The sequence below is a fragment of the Tachypleus tridentatus genome, chromosome 12 (assembly GCF_004210375.1).
Source record: "Tachypleus tridentatus isolate NWPU-2018 chromosome 12, ASM421037v1, whole genome shotgun sequence".
In the NCBI taxonomy this organism is placed as follows: domain Eukaryota; kingdom Metazoa; phylum Arthropoda; class Merostomata; order Xiphosura; family Limulidae; genus Tachypleus; species Tachypleus tridentatus.
The window spans coordinates 7,247,733-7,274,594 of NC_134836.1; the positions used below are offsets into that span (position 1 = coordinate 7,247,733).

General features: G+C 33.6%; 1 protein-coding gene across 4 annotated transcripts in view; it reads right to left on the reverse strand.

Annotated features, from left to right (window-relative positions):
• The window catches only part of LOC143234380 (sodium- and chloride-dependent glycine transporter 2-like), an 80,854-nt gene that overhangs the window by 7,060 nt on the left and 46,932 nt on the right, over positions 1–26,862 (reverse strand). For 2 of the 4 annotated variants that reach the window (XM_076471699.1, XM_076471696.1), the window contains 3 exons: positions 15,530–15,629; positions 15,094–15,194; positions 4,055–4,219 (listed from right to left, as the gene is read on the reverse strand). In XM_076471699.1, the coding sequence (XP_076327814.1) occupies positions 4,055–4,219; positions 15,094–15,194; positions 15,530–15,629 (366 nt within the window). Of the gene's footprint in view, positions 1–4,054; positions 4,269–15,093; positions 15,195–15,529; positions 15,630–26,862 lie in introns of those variants that run through there. The other 2 variants (XM_076471697.1, XM_076471698.1) reach the window with 2 other exon arrangements.

Below are 26,862 nucleotides of genomic sequence, written 5' to 3' on the forward strand. Positions count from 1 at the left end.
TTATAACGCCCCCACGGCTGAAGGGCGAGAATGTTTGGTACGATGGGGATTCGAACCTGCGATCTTCAGATTACAAGTCTAGGGTCTTAACCACCTAGTCATGCCGGGCCTGACCTTTCATGTAAACAGTAAAATACCAGCTTACAAGATGGAGCTTTTGTTAGACCAAACCTATTCTCAGATTTCAGTCTCCTCCGATACTCATTTTCTCCTCTTTCCCACAAATCCTTTTAGAAGATACAACGTTCAAGCTCTCAAAGCTCATTGGTCATCACAAGAATACAAAGGACAGAACAGCATACATACATATATCAAAACTCATAGAGTTAACGAAAACAACTCATGGAGTAATTAGCTACAAACGTTTACCCTTACAACTTTATTAGTAGTTATTTATGTCAAAATAGTGAAAATTCAGCAGTAATTTACTGCATAGTATATGTCAATGGTGGCTTGAAAAAAATTGGATAATAAAGAAATGTCTTAGCTAAGATTACACTAGTAAAGCTTTATGGCAAAATCTAATAAAAAACAAACTTATGTTACTTTGTAATTCCTGTTATCTTAAGAAAGCAAAAGTCAGAATAGCAGAAGAAAAAGAAGTGCAGTGATCTTTGACGGTTTACCAACCTGTTCTTTTACTAAAGAAGTATGTGATTTATCAGAAATTTAAATTCACTGATGGACTGCAAGTAAGATAAATAAAAACATTTAATCATGGCATTAATTTTGTTCATTATAAAGATTTTGCTTACTTATTGTCTCGTTGGAACTCAGAACCACAAGTAAACTGTCATGTAAGTTGTAGCGTATTTACTATTATATAATTATTTTAATATCTATGTTTGTTTCAAATTAATATATATTTAGAAATGCATGTAACTTACACTGTTAAATCTCTATTGCGAAAGTCCGGCTTGTCTGCCATATTCTAAAAAAAGAATTGGTCATGTTATTTGCAATTGTTGATGTTTGAAAAGAAAAGGAGGCACCACACAGTGCGTTTGACTCTACATATGGACGTAGTTTCACCCTATCACTCAATTTTGTTGATATGGCCACTGATAAATAGGCTGATGTAGTTAGGGAGGAATTTAAATCTTTTGTGTCTGTTGGTTTTGTATCTTTGACAAATGACACAACTAATCTCATCACCCATTCGTATTTTACGTGATACTGGGGCGACTCAATCATTGTTGTTGAAGGGTATATTGCCTTCAGATTCGATTTCTACCACTTGTGAATCTGTCATTGCTCAGGGTATTAAGGATGACTTTGTTAACATTCTTCTTCATAACATTTATTTAACATCAGATCTAGCTGTGGTTTGAGTATGATTTGTTCTGCCAATTAACGGTGTATCATTATTGTTATAAAACGAACTGGCATGGGAAAAGTTGTAGTGAGTCGATTACTGTTTCGTATAACGATGATATTGTTGTTGAAGAGATTCTAGATGTGTTTCCCTCGTTTGCTGTGACTCAAACTTAGTTAAGGAATTAAGCTAAAAATAAACGTTAGACATGTGTTCAGAGGACGACATTATAGATTCGTCTCAGATATATTTTGCACATTTAACAAAACTTTTCGCACCTCTTTGCTTGTAGTGTAAAATAAAATTCATTTGATATAATATGAAGCAAAATAACAATTGTATATTGTAACGGATTTACTGTTTGTTATACATTTATTTTAATATCTGCGTTTGTTTCAGTTTGATGCATATGGCGTATATTATTGGATGAATATTGCAGAAGTTCCGTCTCTTCTCTAAATTTATAGAATATTATCGAGAGTAAAAATCAACATATGTTCTACGAAAACACTACCGTAACTCCGAACATTATTGCCAATTGAACTTTCTAAACCTCACCCACAAAGTTATTAAATCAACCCGTCAAGAGACAATATTATTATTGTTGGTTTGCTACAGTTAATATACAATAAACCTTGGAAGCTGTAACTGTGATAGATGCATATTAATCAGAAAACTACAAATATTTGACCAAGAACGTTTATAGAATTCGAACATTACAAACCGTGTAACTCCAGTGAATTAACTTAAGATGTTAGTAGTTCTTTGAGGACATTAAGTATTTTTGTTGGAAAAATCTCATGTGAGAAGAAGATAGCTGTCTTCCCACCAAGTGAAGTGTATCTGTGTATCAACACAGAATTAATTCGTTTATTGTGAACCGCCGATAAAATATCCAGTTCCAGACCAAATATAAGACTCGGTATTGTTTGTAAGTTTCTAAAACTTTTGTATATAAATCAATATTTTTAATAACCATTATTACAAATTGTATTGTTATTTGTATATTAAATTATATTTGTGTTAAGAAATAAAATTGTATGTATTAATCTTGTTGGCAAATATTGTAAATTTGATACGTATCGATATTCAATTAACTTCTAAGTCAAAATTAAAAGTTCATGCTATTTGAAATCGCAATCCGTAACGTAATAAATCGGAAATTCGTCCGAATTAAATTATAATACGTAACACAGTATGTTTATATTTTCCTGATTAATATATACCTTTCAATAGCTACTCAGGAAATCAAGCAAGTCCTTGAAGAGGTTTATCATCTTAACTTTATGCTTTCTTCAAAATCACATCCCGAAAATAAGCAAAATTACTTTGTTTATTAAAGCAGTATTAGTAATACCTTCTCACCAGTTAACTGATATAATACTCCTACATTGTTGTTTCTTTCACTTCAAAACCAAAAATTAAATCAATGAATTTCCTAGACTAATAACCTTGATTCCCAATTAGGTAAGTTTGACCTTGCGAAAATTCCACCTCAAACCCAAGTTTTAGGTAAGTGAAATCCTCACTACAAACCAATAGACTTAAAAAAACTAACTGAAGAAGGAAGAAAACCTCAAAAACCAAGAGCACACATATTTAGCCAAAGATCTGAATTATAAGCCTAACAATGGCTGCTTATGCCACTGGCCTAAATATCCACAGAATGTTATACAGCTAAAGCTAGATGAACTCCTGTGCAATATAATCCTAGGTATTTCTACAACCAAAACATTAATAAGCTATTTTCCCATTTTCCATAACTTTATAAATTTTTCTGGATTACTCTCCTTTAAGTTACTGTCTCTTCTGTCTCAGGATCTAAGTTATTATTGAGTATTTCATTCATATATGTTTTATCAATGGCATTTTATTTCACAGATTAACTTTTAATTCAAGCACTGATTAGGTTAAATTTTCAATGCCGAAATAACGAAAATGTTTTGTTTGTTGTTTTTTTCCCTAGAGCACTCCAATTTTCCCCAACGACAAATTTCATGGCAAATTTGAATAGTGCATTCACGGTTTCCCAAATCTTTTATAGTATTATATATTTTTCAGCTATTATTGAAAATGCGCAGAATTACCAAGAGGAATCACTTTAACAATGCACAAATTCTTCATGAATTAGAGCATAATTAGACCAATATACTTTGAAAACTGATTATCTGTATTTTATAATTTAAAGTGCACCAAAGAACGATTTTCTCTACATTTTCGTGAAAAAGAAAACGTTCACTTTAACAAACTACAAGAAAATAAAGTATTTTGCAGATATCTTTTTTATGGCTATTCTAATACTTCCTCACAGAACTGAAATTTAAATAAATTCAGTCCATTCACAAGACATAAATGCATTATAAGTTAAGTTTAGTTTAACCATCAGTATATTCTAATTCTTTAATTCGCATTGAATGTTTATAAAAAAACAACAATCCTATTTAATCTTTTCAAAGGTAAGAGTTTTTAATTTTTCGTATACCATTATTATCATCACTTTCTTTCTTTGTTGTGATTCTTTTCGTAGCAACAAAAGTAGATGTTTTTCTAAAATATTTTTAAAAGTTTTGTTTATTTAAAACTTCTCTTCTTACTAAGCTGCCCAATAATTATTTATTTATAAGCGTTTGCGTATGTTTGTTGATCTTATTTCGAAATTGCAGTTACATTTAACCAGTGGATCAGTTACTTTTTCAATTTTAAAACTTTCTCATTAATAAATTATGCACTTCTACTGACCTTTCCCTGTGTTTTAGTTTTCCAGACTTCGTAAAGAGCAAAGAGTGGAATCATGATAACAGAAACAGCCCCAAGCATCCAGCCTACACTAATTGTCCATTTTGGAAACTTGTAGTTACCATAACTTGCAGAAGTAGAATTCATAAAGCTGAATATCAAGACACCCTAAAACCAAAGCATTTTTCAGGCAAAAATCAGAAGAAAAAAGAAGTAACTGCAAAACAAAAAATATATGATCAGTAAACGACACAAAATTAGTAAAACAAGCGAAACATCACAAAATCATACTTCTATATACGTGTTTAATGGTCCAAACAAGGCGAACATTATTGGTTGTATGGGCATTTATTATTACAATATCATTATTGTACGGTTATTTTTTTATTGTGGTTCTTTTGAATCATTTGGTGAAAATAGTTCAAAGTCCATTACACACAAATTATAGAAATTATATTATTTTTACTTAATATTTTTCCAAGCTTGGCTACTTTTAGGCTATTTATAATTGATGTTATCTGAATTATACTAATGTAAAAAATAAACTTGTACAAGATAATTCAATATGTAAGATAATTAATACAGAACTACATATTTGACTAAAGACGAGAAAATACTGGTTGATTCACTCTAACAATCACAATGCTTCCCAGTAGCTCAGCGGTATGTTTGCGGACTTCCAACACTAAAAACCGGGTTTCGATACCCATGGTGGGCAGAGCACAGATAGTCCATTGTGTTGCGTTGTGCTTAGTTTAAAACAACAACTAACAATTAGAAACACATCTCTATCTTCTTGATGTTTCAATAAACTTGTATTTACAATCTATTCTCATATTTCTGGAAAATATAACTTTAATTTTTCAGTTTCCGAGGTATAAGTTATTAAAATTTTCGATCTTAACATAAACATAACGACCCGCAACTTTCTCTAAAAGACAAACAAATAACAACATTATAAACACTGCTTCTTTCCTTTATTGTGAAGTCTCCTGAAAAATCCTAATATAAACATTAATAAAACACTACATTAAATTACTCAGTGACAAAGTTTCGTTGGTGATTTTCTTTTCCAAGACCCACTGTATAAAGATGAGATGGCAACTCATCACTTGTTTTCACTGGCCTTCCTGTTATAGGAGAGGGAATCTTCCAAGGCAGGTGTTCGAGTGAATTCACTGGCAGATCTGGTGATCCTCTGGAAGTGGACTCAGCAAGAATTCTGTACTCCTCAAAGGATTGACTTTCCATTCATAAATTCTTCTTTGGTGTTACTCAATTAGTCATTCTTCCACTGACATATTTTCAAAGATAATTATGATCTTTGACAGGACATCCAGAGTCATTGATTCTTTTCAGTACAATTTATGGCCCTTATAAACGCCCAACTGCTTTGGATTTTGCCATTTTTATGACCAGAACTGTTTATCCATACCTTGACACCTCGTTCAAATTAAGTTTCATCACTGTTAACATCATGACGACTTTTATTTTGATAATAACTGATTTAAGTCTTTCCTGAGCAAAATTGTGAATGACATCATTATTCTTCACATCCATGAGAGCTCTTCTTGGTTCCGATTTCTAAAGACGTGCAATATATTTCAACACTAATTGAATATTTATTACTAGTAATACACAGTACAAACATATATTTTGTTGGTGGTACAATGATTGCTCACTGAAAATTAAAAATTCAAACTCTGATGTAATAATCGCCATATGGTTCATAAGAATTTTCTGATTACAAACTGCAAAAGCTCTTTGCATCTAGTGAGATTCCAAGACGTACTATTCTTAATTGTTCTCATCGATCTTTCTTATTTCTGCATTTGTGGAAACAGTTTCCCGTTTTTCATTTCCGAATGAACTCGAACAATTGTAGCTGTAGAATATCTACCAACAAGTATACTTCACGGTTTTTCATGAATAGATTATTTTTCTCAAATATTGTAATTTTCTTATTTAGAGTAGATGAAACATCTTACATTAAACTACATCCATAATTCTGGCTAAGTTATGTCTTTTTACATCTGTCAAGATCTTTTTTGTTCCTTTAATCTTATAAATATTTGACACATGTCTTCAGAGAATCCTTGGCTTAATAAGAGTTTTTAATTCTTTACAACTTTGGCTGTAATTATTATTTCTGTCACAACTAAAATACATTCTTCTTTCTAGTGTTTATTAAAGTTCTTATTCCAGACTGACTTTCATGTACAATACGTGATTGTACATTTAGATTATTTAAAATACATTTGTATTGTAAATGTACAATACATTTAGATTATTTTGTGCAGTCTTGAGCCCCTTGCTTCACAAAAAGGTATTAAAGTATTAGAAAGGGTTCAGGGGAAGGCTACTAGGATGATGTATAGGATGGAAACGTTGTCATGTAAGAACAGGTTAATAAGCTCTGAGAATATTTTCCCTTGCAACAAAATAGATGTTTAATGTTATTAAGGACGTTGTTACTGAGAATGGAAAGACTAGATGACATAAATCTAAATTTTAGTAAGGAAACAGTCATTTTCAGCCAAGACAGTGTTATTTTTCTAACAGTTTGGTTGGCCTTAAAAATGGTTGCCTTTGCATGTAATTAACGGAGTAAATTTAAGTGAAGCTTAACAAATATTTGAATGATCAGAGTTGACTTCGAGTTTTTAAAAATATATTTTAGTGGGCTGAGATGACCTATAAGGATCAATAAGTTTCTTGTTGTTTTTACACTTTATTTCTTTACGTCCATGAAAAATTAAAAAAACAGCTTGAAAGTATGAAAAAGAAAATATGGTCTGAGTAATTACTTAACTAGTTATTTCTCTATATAGTTGGTTAGCTATAATTTAAGGTCCGAAAGCTGACAAAATATTCGAGAACAAATATAAATCTGAAAAGTAAACCTCCTGAAAAATAAGCATATAAATTTTATCTTCCCAAATCCTGCTAGGAAGATTAATAAAGAACATTAGTTGTTTAATTTAGATTCGATAGCCATTGTTTGCTTTAGAAGTTGCTCAAACCCCTCATCCATATTGTGAAGCATGGAAATAGTTCAAGTTGGAGGTTTATCCTGATAGGCAAGGACATTGTCGGCCCCATGGCCATTATAGCAACTGTAAAGACCAATCATTAAACCTGCAAAAAGTGGTTAATGAAGCTCTAGCAAGATTATGAGATTTCTAACAAGATGATAATTGCTAAAATATAAGTAAAATGCCTGAAGGAGCGAAAGTTGGGCTGATGGTCACTGAGGACATGCAACGCAGATAGTACAGTCACCTGAGGCAAATAGAAAATAATGCCTCTAAAGTGGTTCTTTTGGAAATTATAAGGAACCTGCCAAAACACCCTAGAAAACCATGAAAAAAAGAGATCGAAGATGTACTGTAGTATAGAGGAATCACACTGAGTGACATAGAGAAGCAGAGAGTCTATGTATAGAGGAAGAGATGGACAGCATTTTACATGGTCAAGTCCTAGTCGTACGTGGTTTCAAATGATGATAATTGTCTCTTGTGTTTGAAATTAAACAAATATTTTCTGCCAATAAAGTAAATAGATTCATAAACATGCAAAATATACAGGCTATGATTATCACTGAGAGTTGATATATGTTTTTATTATGTGCATTAAAAACCTCGTAAATCGATTGTAGTGACATAGACGGTACTGATTTACATAGGATAGGAGCTACCATGAAGTTAAGCCTACAGTTAGTTATATAAAAACCATATATAGTTATATATATATATATATGTGTGTGTGTTCAAAAATTAAACACTTGTTATCATTAAGTTGAGTGGACTTTACATCCTTCTGATTATTTAATAATTTAAAAGCATCACATGAACAACATGATTTTTGATATCAATGTTGTTTTAATTATATAATCAAAGAGTATCTCAAATTGGCTTTGTGGTATGACTTTTTATACTTTTGTAATGTCGTTTTTTTGTTTCATTGATTATTTCAAATTATTTGGTGAGCATAGTTGGAAGTCCAGTTCAAGTAATAATTAATCGATATCTTTTTTAACCTTTTTATAAGTTCATACACGTTATTGGTGTTTGTATTGAAGCACAGAGCTACAAAATGAGCTGTCTGTGCCCTGCCCAACACGGGTATCGAAACTCGGATTTTAGCATTGTTAGTCCGCAAACATACCGCTGTGCCACTGGGGGTCAGGTCATACATTTTGTAACTTATATGCCTAAGCGTATGGTGCTTAAACTAGCATATAAGTAAACTTATTTGTAAAATTTCACAGATAATTGATTATGTAACTGAATATACATGATACGTAAGACCGATAAAAATATTTCACTCAAACTAAATACTTCAATGAATGGCTAATTCTTTGCTAGGTTCTATTTAATAGTTAATTTATACTTATATCTTATGTTTTACTCTCTAATCTTTGTCAAAGTTACAATCTTTTTAGTCCATAATCTAAACTTTCTAAGTCATATGTCTTTTAACTAGAATTTACAACGTAGTTTACAATGCTGCATTGTGAAGCCCATTGAACAACCTTAAAATATTACCCTAAACTGTCTATTCGTCTTTCAAGGGCTCTGATCTATAAATGGATGTCCTTTTGTTTCTTGTTTTCACTATCTATTCTTTCACTGGGGGAATTTCTTCCCATTTAGGGGATCAAAGAAATCCTCTGTAGTACCATCCTTGAGGACTCTATGAAAGAGATATTGATATGAGCCTTATTGATATGAGCCTTGGTCTACTCAGCCAGTGGAGTTTATGTTGACAAAATCTTCTCTGGAATTACACACTTAGCTATTTTCTCACTGACGTTCCTCCAACGATAATTCAATGTACGATCTTTGGCTTGAAGTTTCTATCCTATCAGATTCACCCATGCCATTGATTCATTGTTTTTATAAGAATGCATAGCCTTTACATATATAAGCAACTACTTAACTCTGCAGTTTGCTCTCTCTTGTGATGAGAATAGTTCAGCCACACCATATCACCATAATGAAAATCACTTTTTATCACTACTAACATCAGAGCGACTTTTCGTGCAATGAGAACTCTTAAGTCTTCCTTGAGTAAAGTCATGTTTGACATATTTATTATTCACATCTATGAAAATATTTCCAGCCATCAGTTCCTCAGGATGGTGTTAGTATAGTTGGTTCTACTATATCCCAGTTATTAAACGTAGATTTATCAGTGCTAATTCCTAGTATATGTATTTAATTTCTTGGTGATATGATGGGTATCCTCTTCAGTGTCAATGGAAATTCAGTTTTGGGTATAGTTATCACCATATAATACATAGAACCTTCCTCATAGCCTGTGAGACTATATGAAGTTTGGGTAACCTCGTATCTATGCCTTCACATGAAGTGAGTTCCCAGTATGCTCTCTTTCTCGATATCAATCAGTGACACATCATGAGATGTGTAAAAGTTTCTCAGTGTAAGGATAACTTCCAATTTTCCTCCTGTTATAATTTTATGTTCACCTGTTCTTTGCATCACTTTTTAATTATTTTAAGCTCTGTAGACAATATCCATGTTTCACTACAAACTTCAGTCAAACTGTTGTAACTCTAAAACCAGTGTTTATCTACATAATGCATAGCTTTTGACCAGTAAACCTATAGACTTAGAACGGTATCTTTAATTAATGAGCTTTCTGTAATATATGAAACAAGATGGGGTATTATTAATCGAACTTTATTTCATAGGTCCAACTAAATTTTGTTTTCAAATTTGTAAATAGCCCTTTGTTATTTCTTTGAATTGGTTGGGCTTAAAGACTCATCCTTGGGACATTGTCTCCCTGGAGTAGTAATAGGTGTTTATTCCTCACAGCTTCAGCTGTAACAGTTAAGTTTCCCACACCTATAACAGCTCCTTCTTTCTGGTATCTCTTTGGAAGAGTTCTTATTCGTTTTACAACTTTTTTCAGTTTCTAGCAGTATTTCCTTTGATGATGCACTTGAAACATTATGGTCTTGTGCTGCATGTCTTCTATTCCGTGTAACTAATTGTCTACTGATCCTGTTAGTTTTTATAAACTACTATAAAAAAGAGTTGATGACAGCACTCGATCTAAAAGGTTTTGTTGCACCTTTAATTGATTTAAGTTCAACCACAGACTGCTGAATTTCCTGTAAATATATACAATTACTTTACTTCTACTTTATTCTAGTATACTCGACTGTCATGGCGTTCATCAACTGACCACTTGTCAACGCATTAATCATTTCACGAGAGGCATCCAGGTAAGATAATTAGTTATGCAAATTCAACTAAAGTATTTTCTTTCCTCCTTACTTGGACACTTCCTTCTGATGTGACGCTCCAAATCTATTGGTTAAGGCAGCTACTAATATTTAATATTTGAAGAAAATATTAAGGCAGCTACTAATATTTGATATTTGAAGAAAAGATTAAGGCAGCTACTAATATTTGATATTTGAAGAAAAGATTAAGGCAGCTACTAATATTTGATATTTGAAGAAAAGATACCTAGAGAAAATGTGTCACGTGTATAACACTAGAAAAAATTCCGAATCTTTAAAATATTTACTCATAGAATCAAGAACTTAAATTATTACTATTATATTAGTTGAAATATTAGCTAATACTTATTGCTACATTAAATGGTATAACATGAACAAAAAAGTAGTTCAATAAAAATTTTAATATAAGATAAAACTTGTGACACACATTGTAAAGGATATAAATAAACAATCTTCAGTTTTCACAGTTCCTTAGCTTCACTCCATCTCCAACACGTGTCTAAGTAATCGGGCTAAGTTCAGTATCGAGTAGTTAATTTATTTTATCATTTTTGTAATTACTCTTACAAACGCGAAATCAGTACGTAAAGCATCTCCAAGCGTTAGTAAGACAAAGAAAAGCCGCAAAGTCATGACATTAGCTATGAAAATTAAGATTCTTGATAGTTTACAGAGTGGGATAAATGTAGGTAGCATCCATAGACTGGGAATATGACACGAATGAATCTTCATTAGAAGGAGTGAAGAGAAAATCCGAGCAACTGTTAGGGCTTCTGCCCCAATAAGTGCTAAGGTTTCTCATGTGTCTAAGAGGAATACTTTGTTGTAAAAATTGGAGAAATTACTGCATGTGTGGATCAGTAAACAAGTGTACAAAAAAGCGTCTCTGGTTGTTGGTTGAGGGAGTTTGTATGAATAAATAGTCTCCAATGAGGATGGAAATGCTATAGATTCTAGTGAGTTTCAGGCAATTAAAGACTGATTTGCCATATTTAATCACACTTCAACCTGCTACAAGATGAAGTTGAGTCAACTTGAGTGATACAGATGCACGGTTCAAGCTGCGTTTCCTTGAATTTAGTAATGAAAAAACGATAGGCTTACTTTGGTGGAAATGTATTGAATGACTTTACATACTAGCCTATTTTAGTGTATCACTCCACAAACCAATGCACATCAAAAAGCAAGAATAAGTGATATTTGCCTGTTGTCTGGTGTCCAAATAAATAATCTTGGGTAACTAGAATGCTATTCAACAATAGGTTGCAAAATCATTATGTGCATGAAATTTAAGAATACCTGACGAATGAAAATTTCAACTTTAATGTTATTCTGATATTCCTGTCTATACCCCTGAGCAACTCAGCCATCCTAATGTGGATATAATATTTTTACCATCCAATACCACATCCATCCTGTAACTGACGAACTGATTTCCTATACGTGGCAGACGAGTTCACGGTTGTTGTTGTTTTGAATTAAGCACAAAGCTACACAATGGGCTAACTGGGCTCTGCCCACCGCAGGTATCGAAACCCGGTTTTTAGCGTTGAAAGTCCACTGACATACTGGGGGTCTCGAGTTCACGGAAATGGCTGTAGTCATGGATCCCATAATAGAAAGAAACATTAAATTTAAGAGAAACTTTAATCATGTTTTAGCACCTTACAAAGAAATCTTGAAAAATTTACAGAGGAAAGCCAAATAGCCGAAACTTACAGACTTTATGAAACCCAAGTCAGCAGATGTAATGCCTTTTGACCCAATCTCATCGATTTCTACATCTGCATCAATGTAATTTTAAGCCGAATTTTCCGATATTCCATCGGCCTTAAATTATCCTCTCAGCCTCCATATTTATCATCATCATCATAAGTCTTCATCTAATCAGTTATTTAATACTCTGAATAAAATTGCGATAACCAATAATGTAACGAATTTCTGTATATACATTTGAATTGCGTTGAACAACTTATTTTAAAATAAGTGTATTGTAAGTTGCTCGTTTATTGTTGAAACTCATTATTTTTCAATTTTGTGCAAAGCTACTCAAGCACTATCTGTGCTGTCTATTCCCAGTTTTGAACCATTAGACTAAAGGAAAAGCAGTTAGTCAAAACCACCCACTGCCAACTCTTGGAATACTCTTTGCCAATGAATAGTAGGATTGACCATAACATTATGACGTTTTTGTGTCTGAGAAGGTGAGTATTTTCAAGAATGGAATTCGAACCCACGACCTTCAAATTAAAGTTTAAGTCCTTAAGCATCAGGCAATGTAAGGCTTAGTATCAAAGAATACTGTCCAGAACAGATGATGTTTGGAGTATTTTCATTCAGAAATATAGGCTTGATATGCTCATTGAAAATGAAAAAAACACATTCAACAATTTCTCTAACAGTTTCTGAAACAACTGCACCATGTTCAAACTTTTCTGAATAAAGTTGTTGATTCACATTGTTAATTTTATTAAGAAGTTATTAACCTAGGAAAAGTAATTTTCAAGATACTATATTCTCAGACGAATCTCCATGACAGTCTCCAGCTGCAGCTTATTATTTTATACTTTGAACTAATGTGATCAAATAGTCAATAGCTACCGTAAATCATTATGAACACCACCATTTAGCTAGTAGCTATGTTTATTATCAATAGGAAACATAAAGTTAGCTACCATATCAACTAATATTTTGCCCATAGTTGAGCATAAAATGTCAGCAAACAAGATAAATAAAAAATTAAAATTTAAAAACCTGCAAATATGGATCATAAAAAAGTAATCAAATAAGGCTGGAGATACTGTACACATTATTTCAAACTAAAAATTCCCATTTTGTCCATGCTTTTACTTATAATTACATTTTGTAATTTCAAAATAGGTATTTGTAATTTGAGTAAATAGTATCTACAATATATTCAGCTTTATTTCCTTAGTTTTTATTATCTCTATTTGCACATTTTTAACTTCCTTTTTTTTACTTATTTTGTTTGCTGGCTATTTTTTGCTCATATTATTACGAACTACTATAACAATTCATAATGTTGGATGGAGTTCGCTTCCTAAAGACACCGATTGCATATTGTACAAATCATTGAGTGCTTTACATGTTAAAGTTAATTGACTGGTAATTTATGATTCCCCCTGTATTTAAATTTTTTAAAGGAACAACAAATATTTATAAAAAGACTGACTTCGTGGGGAAATAATATCATAGTTTATAATAGAATTTTGATGTTTATTAGCTTATATAGGCTACAGAAAAAATAAATGGACTTTTCAACATCCTACAACGGCCTTCGCAGTACCTGATTTAGTGTTCTACAAACGCTTTAGGTGCAATATACAAAGATATTTTTCTTCTGAACTTACAAAAATAAAGATAATACGAAGAACTGAACAGTTATTGGAGGATTTTAGGTTTGTTCCAAGAGTCGGATAGTTTATTTTTTCTGATTTTTTTAAAATGTGCATAGCTTTTAATATTGCAAAGGAAAATTTTAGGTATTTTTGGAGGACGAGTTTTCTTCCTAAGGTGGTTTTCGACGGGGATTTGTTTGTGTTTCGTCAAAAACTGAATCTATACCTACTACGAACCACATCTTAGATCATGATAAAAATTTTATACGTGAAGTTTGCATGCATTTTTATAAATATTACTAAAAAATATTAACTTTTATTTTTTGACGCGTTTTGTTTGTTTGTTTTTTGGAATTTCGCACAAAGCTACTCGAGGACTATCTGTGCTAGCCGTCCCTAATTTAGCAGTGTAAGACTAGAGGGAAGGCAGATAGTCATCACCACCCACCGCCAACTCTTGGGCTACTCTTTTACTACCGAAAATGGGATTGACCGTCACATTATAACGCCCCCACGGCTGGCAGGGCGAGCATGTTTGGCGCGACTCGGGCGCGAACACGCGACCCTAAGATTACGAAGCGCACGCCTTAACGCGCTAGGCCATGCCAGGCGACGCGTTTCGTGATTCATATTTATGTTTTCTCATGGTTACTGCAATATTTTCAGTTTGAAATGTTTTACTATCCACACCTTTAAATAATTTGATATATTTATGCCAGTTCCTATTAGTTTCCTTGTAACAATAGAATATGGCTACTTACATATAAAATTGTAATTTAGTGTCAGTAGTTTTGTGTCACAGAACATTATAAATAATATCCTTCAAAGTGTTGGCTGATCAAGTGTTCTTGTCTCAAATATCTGAGTTTAAACTAAATTCTTCTAGTAATTAGTTTGCATTATTCGGTGATCCATTGCATTCTCCAAGATAAGAAACATCCTCATGAAAATATCTTCGTACCCCAAACTTTTTTTACATATTTTCTTAGTTGTTTGAAATTAAGCACAAAGCTAAACAGAGGGCAACCTGTGCTCTGTCCACCACGGGTATCGAAACCCTTCTAGCGTTGTAAGTCCGAATATATACCACTGTCCCACTGGGGAGCTATTTTATTAGCACAATTCACTTTCGAAACAAAAGCTGAACTGCTGAGTTTAGACTACATATATTTCAACAAGAACTGTGCTTAAGGGTTGAGCCTATGCGTAATTAAAACATTAATGACAGTACCCAAAAGTGTTTCGAGGAAAACTACATTTCAAAGTTAAAAACTCGAATGGGATTAAGTATATATGAAAGCTATGCAAAGAAAGCTGTTGATTTAATTTTGTTCAGCTCACCAGAATTACTAGAGATTTATAAGATAAATAAATATGAAATGAGATATGATCATAGAATTACTTACAATGATAATAACAGGTGTAATCACTAACCACGTTATCAACCAATAGATGTTTGGTCGATATCCAATCATCTGTTTCACGTTGTTCAGGTAGCGATTAATACCTGAAAAGAATAATAATTTCAAAATTTGTAGTTTTCAGTACGGAAGAAAACGACATGGAATAAAGTATATATTCTGTAATTTAATAACTTTCAGAATAACGTTCTAAATAATAGTCTATAGTGTATATCTTTAATATTGTATAATTATCTTCTATAAAACATGTGCTTTTACATTTTATATGGATATTTACAAAGTTACGCTCACTAAAATACACATTTTCTTCTTATTACATATAGAGTAGCTTTTTCGAAAAGTCACATATAGGTTACTGTTGTGTGTCGGTCAATGAATGTATACCATGCATGTAGGTGAAATAAAAAAAATAATATTTTACCATAAATCCACGATAGTAGGATGCACTCCAATAATCCTATAAGTAGCACAGACCAGCTGGCCGAATACCAGTCTAACATTGTGAACAGGTACACGCCTCCCTAGATGGAAAATATTCGGTATGAAACATATCTACATTTGTCGATAATAACATAGGTAAAGTAATGTTTTTCTCGTTATAAAAAGTGTAAAACTTTTCAAGCACCTATTAACAGCTAACACTTTGAGAGCAAGAATACTAGATGCCTCGTATCTTCACACTCTTATGTTATCATTTTTAATACATGTAAAATACACAAAATCTCAAAGGTTATTAGTTCACTGAAGTCTCATTTAATAAATATGAAAAAAAAACAAGTTCTTAGGAAGACTTTTATGGAATGTTAAAAAATAATAATTCATGTGACAACTTATATCTACAATAACAAGTACACGACTGAAACTACTGTACAAGGTAGATTAGAAGTGGAAAAAACAAAACATGAAACTTCTTGCTTACGAATTTAAAAGGTTTTGGAAGGACACTAACTAATATGTTATTTTATCTAAATTTTTTTATCTTTGTTAAGCCAGATTTAATGCAAATTTTATATGTAAAAACGGCTGGTATGGATAAAGAAAGCACTATGTAGAGGAGCGAACAACGTTTCGAGCTTCTTCGGTCATCATCAGGTTCACAAAGATTTAATGTGGGTTTACCGTGGAAAAAGAATCAAACATATTATTTCTTGCATACAAATTAAAAAAGCTTTTGGAAGAATGCTAACTAATACATTATTTTGTCCCCATTTTTTAAATCTGTGTTAACAGAGATTTAATGGAGGTTTAATATGGCAAAACAACTAAACATGAAACTTCTTGTGTACAAACTAAGAAAGCTAATATATTATCTCTGTTAAGACGGATTTTATTATAATATGGTCTGTTGTTCATGTACACAAAGTCTCTTTAGTTCTAATCTCATACACCTACTGAATCTTCTCAATAAGATCATGCATGGTAATTAAGGAGGTCTTCATGCATGTAAATAGTATTAAGTAATTTGATAAGATGTTTATATAAGGAAGGACAGTTGTTGTTGTTTTATATTTGTAAAAGACGCTTTTGAATTATACAATTGGTGGCTTCTGAAGATAAACAGTAAGAGATAGAAGCAATAGCTGTAAGATATCACACCACACTAAATCTGATTTACCTGAAATCATGTAACAGGTTTCCAAGCACAAACAGTGTATAGCAGCATTTCAACTATATCTACCACTGATAAGGCCTTTTCCTCAATATATTGTACATCAGTATATACATACAGCAGTTGATTTTTAGAAAGCAAAACTTTAGGTAAAACGGTAGAAGTAATATGTGAGTATTATAAGTTCAACTGAATACACATCAATATTTGGGATGTAAAACGCCTTAGTTGGTTGATTTTACATTTAGTTGTAATATGTGTGGGTATGATATTATGTTACTCGACTAATAAAGTTAAATACTTTTGGCGTAGAACGTCTTACTTGGTTGCATATGATATTTAGGACTATTATCTACTGTGGTTAAAGCGCACAATGATCGGACGTGGCGAAATAGACTGTAAGAACGTGCCGATATAACGTACTCATCATCCCTTTGTGAACCAGGAACACGTTTCTTAACCTGTGCGCAAATACAACGAATATTCTGTCTGTGTTTAGTTTAAACATTGCAATGCGGTTAGAAAACCCTAAACTGGGATATCTGATATTTTTTCTTGTGGCAGAAAGAGGGAAAAAAACAAATTTCAGAGCAAATGTTCTTTTAATTACACTGCACAACAAAAGTTTTCCTCTTTTAACACTGTTGGGTGTTCCTTATAGATTTTTTGGCAGCTGATCACGAAAATCACATCCAAATTTGCCCATCACGTACCGTTTCATCGAAATCTTCAGTTTTGTCATGCTTTTTCTTATATTTGTGTCCAAAATTTTTCGTTTCTGTAAGAGACCTATAAACAATGTTTTGTGCAGTCTGGGCATGTCCAGGCATGAAATCAGGCTAGGTTAGCAGCTGTTCTGTGGAAGTATGCAGCCCGGGCAGGCCAGAGCCAGCTTGACACTGTCTCAGCAGGATATAAAAAATGGCTTGCATACACAGATGCTGCTCATTGAATTAATATAGACCTTATAGTGTGTACATATTGTTTCAGACTATAGCATTGCCTCAGTAGCACTGTAACAAGTAAGTTAGATGTTATAGACATTTTACAGGACGATTGGTGTCGGTCAATATGTCTTGTCAATGTCGTAACAGCCGCGATACATTCTGCTATATTTGTGGCGAGTATACGCTTGTTCATCAGAGACGCTCAATGACTGCTCTTGTGAAGAAGGCATATCATCTGTACTTCGGCTGTAAAATTGGTGATCAAGACCAGGAATGGGCACCTCACATTTGTTGTGCGATATGTGCTGTCTGTCTAAGAGCTTGGCTCAGAGACACTCGAAAGACAATGCTGTTTGCTGTCCCAATGATATGGCGAGAACAGAAAGACCATGTGACGGACTGTTACTTCTGTTTGACTAATGTGTCTGGTTTCTCTGTCAAAAACAAGAAGTCAATTTAATACCCTAATCTGCCTTCAGCAATGAGATTCGTGCCACATGACGACAGTCTTTTAATTCCGAAACCACCAGAGAAATGGACCTTAGACGAACCAGATGAAGAAACTGCAATCCAGGAAACTGGCAGTGACATTGATCCGGATTTTGAACTGTGCTTCTCAGGCGATCCACATTTCATAACACAGTCAGAATTAAACGATCTGGTCAGAGATGTAGGTCTGCCAAAAGCAAAAGCCAAATTTCTGGGTTCGAGACTGCAGGAATGATGTTTGCTGTCACCAGATACAAAAAATGCTGTTTTTCGAAGTCGCCAAGATAATATAACCAAATTCTTTGCACAAGTTGACAGTCTCTGTTTCTGTGTTGACATTGAAGGATTGTTCTCTGCTTTGAGGAGTGACCATGACCCACAAGAGTGGCGTCTCTTTATTGATTCATCATTGTTAAGCCTCAAAGCTGTTCTGTTACACAATGACAACGTTCACCCTTCAATACCTGTTGGCTATGCAGCACACATGAAAGAAACCTACGAGAACACGAAAATGTTGCTGAAGCACATCCAGTACAGCAAGTACAACTGAAATATCTGTGGAGATCTGAAAGTCGTTGCTCTGTTACTGGGACTGCAGCTTGGCTATACAAAGTACTGTTGTTTCCTCTGTGAATGGGACAGTCGTGCCAAAGAGTCACATTATTCTAGAAAGAGCTGGCCACGCCGTTAAAATTGAGTTCCAGGACAGAAAAATGTGGCGCATGAACGCTTGTCGACCCGGCAAAGATTTTTTTCTCTCCTCTTCACATAAAATTGGGACTTATGAAGAATTTCGTGAAAGAAATGAACAAAGAAGGCAAAGGTTTTCGTTATTTGTTCCCAAGAATAACTGAGGCCAAGATCAAAGAGGGCATTTTTGTTGATCCTCAGATCAGACATATTATGAGTGACAAGCGGTTCGAAGATCTGTTAGTTGGGCCGGAAAAGATTGCCTGGAAAGCCTTCAAAGACGTTGTTGACAATTTTCTTGGCAATTACAGAGTCCCACATTACATTCAGCTGGTAGACAAACTTCTCAAAGCATACGAAACAACGAAGTGCAACATGTCACTCAAGATTCATTTCCTCCACTCACACTTGATTTCTTCCTCGCTAATCTCAGTGTTGTCAGTGACGAACACAGTGAAAAGTTTCACCAGGACATTGTTACAATGGAAAAACGATATCAGGGCAACTGGAATCCGTCAATGCTTGCTGACTACTGTTGGACACTGCAACGTGATGCACCGGACATTGAATACAAACTAAAATCAGGAGAAAAACGCTTTTAATTATGTCGAACTTAATATCGTATTAGAAACATAAACGCAATTAAATACGTTATTGCCGGTAAACAGCTAACTGTCTATTTATCAGAGTTCGTACGTGATGAAGCAAAACCAATGTTATCAGATATCAGTAAATACATGAGAAATTATGTTCGATTCCTTAGTACTGGGATGTCTAGGGACAATTTTATAACTGGTGTATCTTTAATACTGAAATGTCTAGGGATAGATTTCTTAGTGATGTACCTTTGGTACTGAAGTGTGTAGGGATAGATCTGTTACCAATGTTTTTTTAGAACTGGAGTATCTATGGGCAGGTTTGTTGGCAATGTGTCTTTAGTACCAGAGTGTCGATGGATAGATTTGTTAGTGATGAACGTTTACTACTGGTAGTGTCTAGGAACAGTTTTGTTAGTGATGCATCTTTATTACTGATGTATCTATAGACAGTTTTGTTAGTTATGTTTCTTTAGTACCGGAGTGTTTAGAGATAGATTTGTTAGTGATGGATCTTCAATACTGGAGAGTTTAAAGGTAGTTTTATTGGTGATATTTTTTTAGTACAGAAATGTTTAGGGACAGTTTTTTGTTAGTGATGTTTCTTTAGTGGTGTAGTGTCTACGGACAATTCTTCACTATGTTTTATGGTAGAATCGCTGTTTATAATTATAATGTGTGTATAACAGTCTAATTAGTGTGGACGGTCTAGCATATGTTTGTTTATCATTTCAGCCAGTCCGAGCAACCTGATTAAACGAAATGAATAAACAACTAAAGTAGTTATGAGTGGTAGATTAACTCCATAACCACTTTCAAAAACAATGTTCATTTTTGTGAGGGCCTGGCATGGCCAAGCGCGTAAGGCGTGCGACTCGTAATCCGAGGGTCGCGGATTCGCGCCCGCGTCGCGCTAAACATGCTCGCACTCCCAGCCGTGGGGGCGTATAATGTGACGGTTAATCCCACTATTCGTTGGTAAAAGAGTAGCCCAAGAGTTGGCGGTGGGTGGTGATGACTAGCTGCCTTCCCTCTAGTCTTACACTGCTAAATTAGGGACGGCTAGCACAGATAGCCCTCGAGTAGCTTTGTGCGAAATTACAAACAAACAAACAAACTTTTTTGTGAGATTCACATTGATTTGGATATAAGTTTCTACAAGTTTTAATAAACTTTTTAGGTACAAATTGAAGCATTTCGTCTTATTAACTTAGTTTATTTCGATATGATATGTTTCTGCATTTTAGATTAATGTTTAAGCTGTTATTATTGAACTTTAGGTTATTTTTACTTTATTTCTTGACTATCATATTTTTTAAATAATTTTCTTTAACTTCAATAAACAATATTTTTCTATTCTTTTTTATCTCATTTCCTTAATTAATTTATTGTAGTCCACTTTTTGGGTTTATGACTTTTAAAATGTTCTTAATACATAATAGGCGCAAATGCTTGTTTGTTTGTTTTTTTAATTTCGTACAAAGCTACTCGAGGGCTATCTGTGCTAGCCGTCCCTAATTTAGTGGTGTAAGACGAGAGGGAAGGCAGTTAGTCATCACCACCCACCGCCAACTCTTGGGCTACTCTTTTACCAACGAATAGTGGGATTGACCGTCACATTATAACGCCCCCATGGCTGATAGGGCGAGCATGTTTGGCGCGATGGGGATGCGAACCCGCGACCCTAAGATGACGAGTCGCACGCCTTAACATGCTTGGCCATGCTGGGCCAGCGCAAATGCAAGCATCAGTCTTATGAAAATACAATTTATGAATCAGTTCCTGTAACGGGTACAATAAAGCTAGACAACTGTGCAGCTTTGGGATCAAAATAGGTTTTTAATAAGGTTTCTCTTTTTCTTGCCCCTCTTCACTAATTATTCAATTTTTCACATTTTCTTTTTTCTTCCCTCTCCCTTTTTGTTCAACTTAAATCTAACACATTTGCAACATTTTCACTAAATGTAAACTAAAATGTTCTTTCGTAGTCATTGGTAACCTGCAATATACACCCATTATGCCATTGAAGGTTACTTACTAACTTGCTTCTAAAGAGCAGTTATTCACAAGAAAAATCATTACACAACTATCACATCTTGTTAATCACCTTCGACATCCTACGCAGAACTTATTTTTAACGAGTTCTAGTTATTTCTTAAATGCATAAATTAGCTTTGGAAAAACTGTCTTTGTGTAAAGTCATACCTCATAAAACCATGATCTGCTCATTGGATATATTAGTGAGCGAAATGCCAGAGATTGTACAAAGAATACCTCGGACGTGTGAGGTGGAAGTTTGGTGCAACGTTGTTGTTGGACGTAGTCTTTGTGTACTTCAACAAATGCATCAAGGAAAATGGTAAGACTTACTGACGTGGTATAAATACTGTTCAGGAAAGAGGTTTTTCATCGCGCTTTATCACAAATTTTGAACCGTAAAATATGTAGTAAAGTTCAACTCTAGCTGCCACCAAAAGAACAATGATTTGAAATACGTTGCTCAATTGTATGATCAGAATAACAAAAAAGTATTAATTACATTAGGATAAGGTATAGAGTGATGTGGCTAAATGCTTAGCAGAGGTATTGTCCCGTATGATAGATAATCGACGCGTTTTCATCAAGTCTATAAATTCATCTAACAGTACGTCGATAGGTATGAGCGTTCCCTTTGATTGTAGAAGCTAATGTTCACATGTGCAGAGAAATTCGTGAATAGCTTATCAAAATGTGTTACTTAAGTTTCATTTCAACGTAATTTGAAAGGATTGTATAATAGTACGAAATAAAACCACCAAGTATGAGGTTCGACAATGGAAGAAACAATTCTAGAAGAAGATTGAAATCTGGAAAATCGTTCGTATAATTACTGTTAGTGGTATTTAAAATAGGTTTTGGTTTAATATTAGAATCTACACTCGAAGAGTTACCACCTGTTTCAAATATGGGATCCAAATTAGAATAACACTATTGCTTTCTATTCATTATAACCAAAGGTCTTTTGTCAAATATTTATGCAGTTTATCAACTGATATAAATCATACTGTAACATCTCAACGTCCTCAATACACCTATAAATACCCAAGAGTTTAATGTCAGCAGCAAACCAATTTACTAACTACGACCCTATCAGTATAAATAGTGTAAGCAAGGGCCAAGAAATGACTTCGAAACCATTTCACTAGTAACAATAGTCCATTTCATTCAATTTCGGTAGTACATATTGGTGAAGACATTTTAAAACTGTAGTAGTACTAAACGACATTATAACACCAAATTTATTATTTTTTGACACTCAACGTTTCGTTATAAATCTTCTTCAGAAGCATTCCAATAAAAACACAAACAATAGCTGACGATACAATGCTTCAAACTTTCAAATACTGTTTGTGTTTTAATGGAACGCTCCATAAGAAACTGTAAAACAAAACGTTGTGTGTCCAAAAATAAAAAAAATTGATGTAATAAGGTCGTTTAATACTCGTATTTAAAGGATCCACTTTGATTCAGTTATTTAGTATATCGCTAACTCCTATACCGATGGGATTTTCTTAACTAATATTCCGTGTAGCATATCAATAAAACTATTTGAAAATCTAAATAAACAAAGTCCACATCTTTGTCATTATCCACATTTAATGATATTCAAAATGAAGAGAGACCTTGTTGTTATTCATGGAAATATGTTAAGAATTATAAACAAAAACTGGCGACACTTTTCTTTGTTGTTCCCGGTATTTACTAACAGAAGAACAATGTGTTCTGTCAAGAGATTATTCAACAATATTTTGGAAAATCATAAGATATTCATCAAGTGATAATACTGAACAAGACCATACAATGATTTCTATTTCATCAGTGTAGTGAACGAGAAAAACTGTACTTAGTATGAATGATCAAACAATAGTTTCTAAAGTATTAACAAAATACAATGAATGGAAAAACTGTTACAAGTATTATTTCTGACTGTGCGGTAATTACTAAGCAAATAACATTGTAAAGACTCACTCACACAAATGTACAAGTTATAATACTAAATAGTAATAAAGGTCATTCCATCTACGGTAATTGTTTCAATATCTTCTCATTTTACCAAAAAAATTACCATAATAGAAATAAAATTAAAGACGACACTTTCTGAACAAATTATAATGTATATATATGTATAAAATATAACTAAAATATTACATTTTATAGGACTGCGTGCCACATTGGGGTATCTGCTCTGTCTACCGAGAATAATCGAACGTCTGATTTTAACGTTGTAAATCGGAAGACTTATTGGGGTCTTTTTATAGACCAACCACGGAGGTACCTAGTAAACCTGTTTGAATAATTTGACATCAGAAATAGCAAGAATAGCCAAGTAATAATTTAATGCAGCTTGATGGTTATATTGCCATTTTCAATAATTATAATTAGATTATATTAGGATAGTTGGGAAACTATGAAATACGCTATAAACTCCATAAATGACAGAACGAGTCTGGTTCCTATGACGAAGTGCCACGTTATCCTAGCAGAACGTAGTACAGAAATAGCAATGTGAAGCATAAAATTATTCTGATCAAAGAGAAAGACAATTGGATTATAAAGCATAACTTAATAAAAAAGTGGTCGAAGAAAACTCGTAGATTCACCCAAAGATTCATGTCAGTTAATGTATGACTATTTTCTTTATGTCTTGCAGCACTCACATTTTGACGTCAATTTTTTAAAGGTTGTTTGAAGTTACTGAACATGAGTATCCGACCAAACTAAGTTATATTTTTCAAAGTAGGATACACAATTTTATTTTATAATGGCGTTCGCATTGTTTAGGATTGCTTAATGGCTTTGAAATATTCCATTTTAGGTCATTTCAAAGTTAGATTAAAGTCAAGATAGGTCAGTTTATGTGTTATTCATTAAATGGCACTATAAATGTTCATATTGCTGACTAACATACGTTTCAATATTGTTTTTCTAGACAATGAAGAATCTGAACTATTAAATAATTTGTGATTTCTGTATATATAAAAACATTGCTCTAATAGTAAAAGCAAAAGATATTAGAATTAATGATATTTGAGAGTTCTGGTAGCAGTCCGTAACCTGCACTAAACAAATTGTGGCATATAAACTATTCTGTATCCACTAGTCTGTGCAAAGCAACTTAGATGCTACCTGGTGTTTTATTTCTCTGTAGATGACTTTAATGTCTGTATTGAATGTTTTAGTTCTAATGCTGCCATTATGGTCCAATTATCAAATTTTCTGTATAAAGTTGGTGGTTGTATTATAGATCTCTAGAAGCAATACGTATGATTAAAATGTCATACTTAATGCAGCTGCTACCAGCTTCTTCATTTTAAAACAGTTAACAGTTTGAAACTATTTCAATAACTGGCACATCTTCGGCAGGGAAGTGGTGAAGAATTCACAATCTCATTTTCCAGACTGCTTTTTCTTCCCACAAGGACTTTCTTGCAGTTAGTATACATCTGGGTCATATTATTGAAGGTCTGTTAGCTCAGCATCAAGCAACGTGGAATCGAAACTGCTTCCAAGACACTGTACGCAAACTAACGAAAGCTAGAGTAAGTATTAAAAACCTATTGTAGTTAAGAAAACATCTTTTAATGATATCATAAAGTGTGTTAAAAGCTAGTGAATATAACTTTACACTAAACTTGTTAAATTATCAACGCTGCCGTGCAACAAAAGTATTGTTTCTTTTGTGTCAGGAATAACACACACAAAGACTGCCATGTAATTAACTTGTTTGTTGCTGGTGTAGGAGAACGTTATAGGTATAATTAGAAAGCCAACCTTCAAGCTCTGAACCCCAGTGATGCCAGGACAATTGATATTATATACAATCTGATATGTTATATGGAGTCTGTTAAACGTATTTCAGTTTGTAAAGAATTATCACACCGAAACTTTGAAGAAGAGCTTATGATTCTTTGTATATTAAGTTATTCAACTTTGTCATTTACCAGTCTATTTTTAAATAGCTTAATCAAAGAATCTATAGAAAATATGTGAAGAAGAAATATCTGACAATATGCTGAATGTTAATATTTCACAACCTTTGTAAAATAAACCTGAAATAATAAACAGAAATATAAAGAAAGATGCTATGTTTTTGAGACAAGTGAAGAGATACACATAAGAAATAGATGTTTCGTATATTTGAGTCTGCAAATATTGCATTTTATCACACAGTGTAATTGAAGCCCACGTGTCTGCATCACTTCTGCCACGCATTAAGAGGATCAAATGTAACAAAATGCGAGGCTAATTCATAAAGGCAGATAATTTATCATACTTCAAAGTAGGTTTTTGACACTGCACAAAACGTATACTAACAAAGCTGTCAGAGTTTATTTATTCACATGCAATAAACATCTTATTGAACATTTATAAGCATAAGGATTGAGGGTCAGTTATCCATGGCTTCTCTGTCTTGAAAAGTTACTAGCCAATGCAATGATTACACAAATGGTTTGATTTGGTTTGACTTTCGCTCAAAGCTACTCAAGAGCTATCTGCACTAGCCGTCCCTAATTTAGCAGTGTAAGACTAGAGAGAAGGCAGCTAGTCATCACCACCCACCGACAACTCTTGGGTTACTCTTTCACCAACGAAAGGGTGAAACCACGGCTGAAAGAGCGAGCATGTTTGGTGTGATATGGATTTGAACCCGCGAATCTCAGATTACGAGTCGAGTGCCTTAACCACCTGGCCATGCAGGGCCTTATACAAATGGAGTAAACACACCGTACCTGAGTTGATTAGAGAAAGATCTATATTCTGTGCTACAGACAATTACTGTGATTAGAATAGTTTTGTTTGTTTGGAATTTTGTGCAAAGTTACTTGAGAGCTATCTATGCTAGCCTTTCCTAATTTAGCAGTATGAGACTAGAGGAAAAACATCTAGTTAAAACCACCCAGTGCGAACTCTTGGGCTACTATTTTAACAAGGAATAGATGGATTGAATGTCACATTATAACGTTTCCACGATTGAAAGAGTGAGCATGTTTGGTGACGGGGTTTCCAACCTTCGACCCACAAATTATGAGTCAAGTGCCCTAACGATCAGACCATTCCAGGTCCTTAATTAACATAATCCAGACGAAAAATATACAATGCACGAGAATGTAGTAGCAGTGCTCCAGCTTGGGATCATTAGTACTCATACAGCTCTTGTTTTGTTCTGTAAATATAATTTGAGAAAATTTCACATGTCCTACCAGAAGCAAGTGATATATGAACACCAATAGTCCAGTTGCATCCATAGTAAATTAGTTACCAGCCTTCAGGTAATATAAAAGCTGTTATATAGCATCTAGCTATCAACAACCTAAGTGTGCCAGTGATCCATGAGTACTCCAATCAAGTGGAGTTTAACTGGCCTGTGATATTAAACACATGC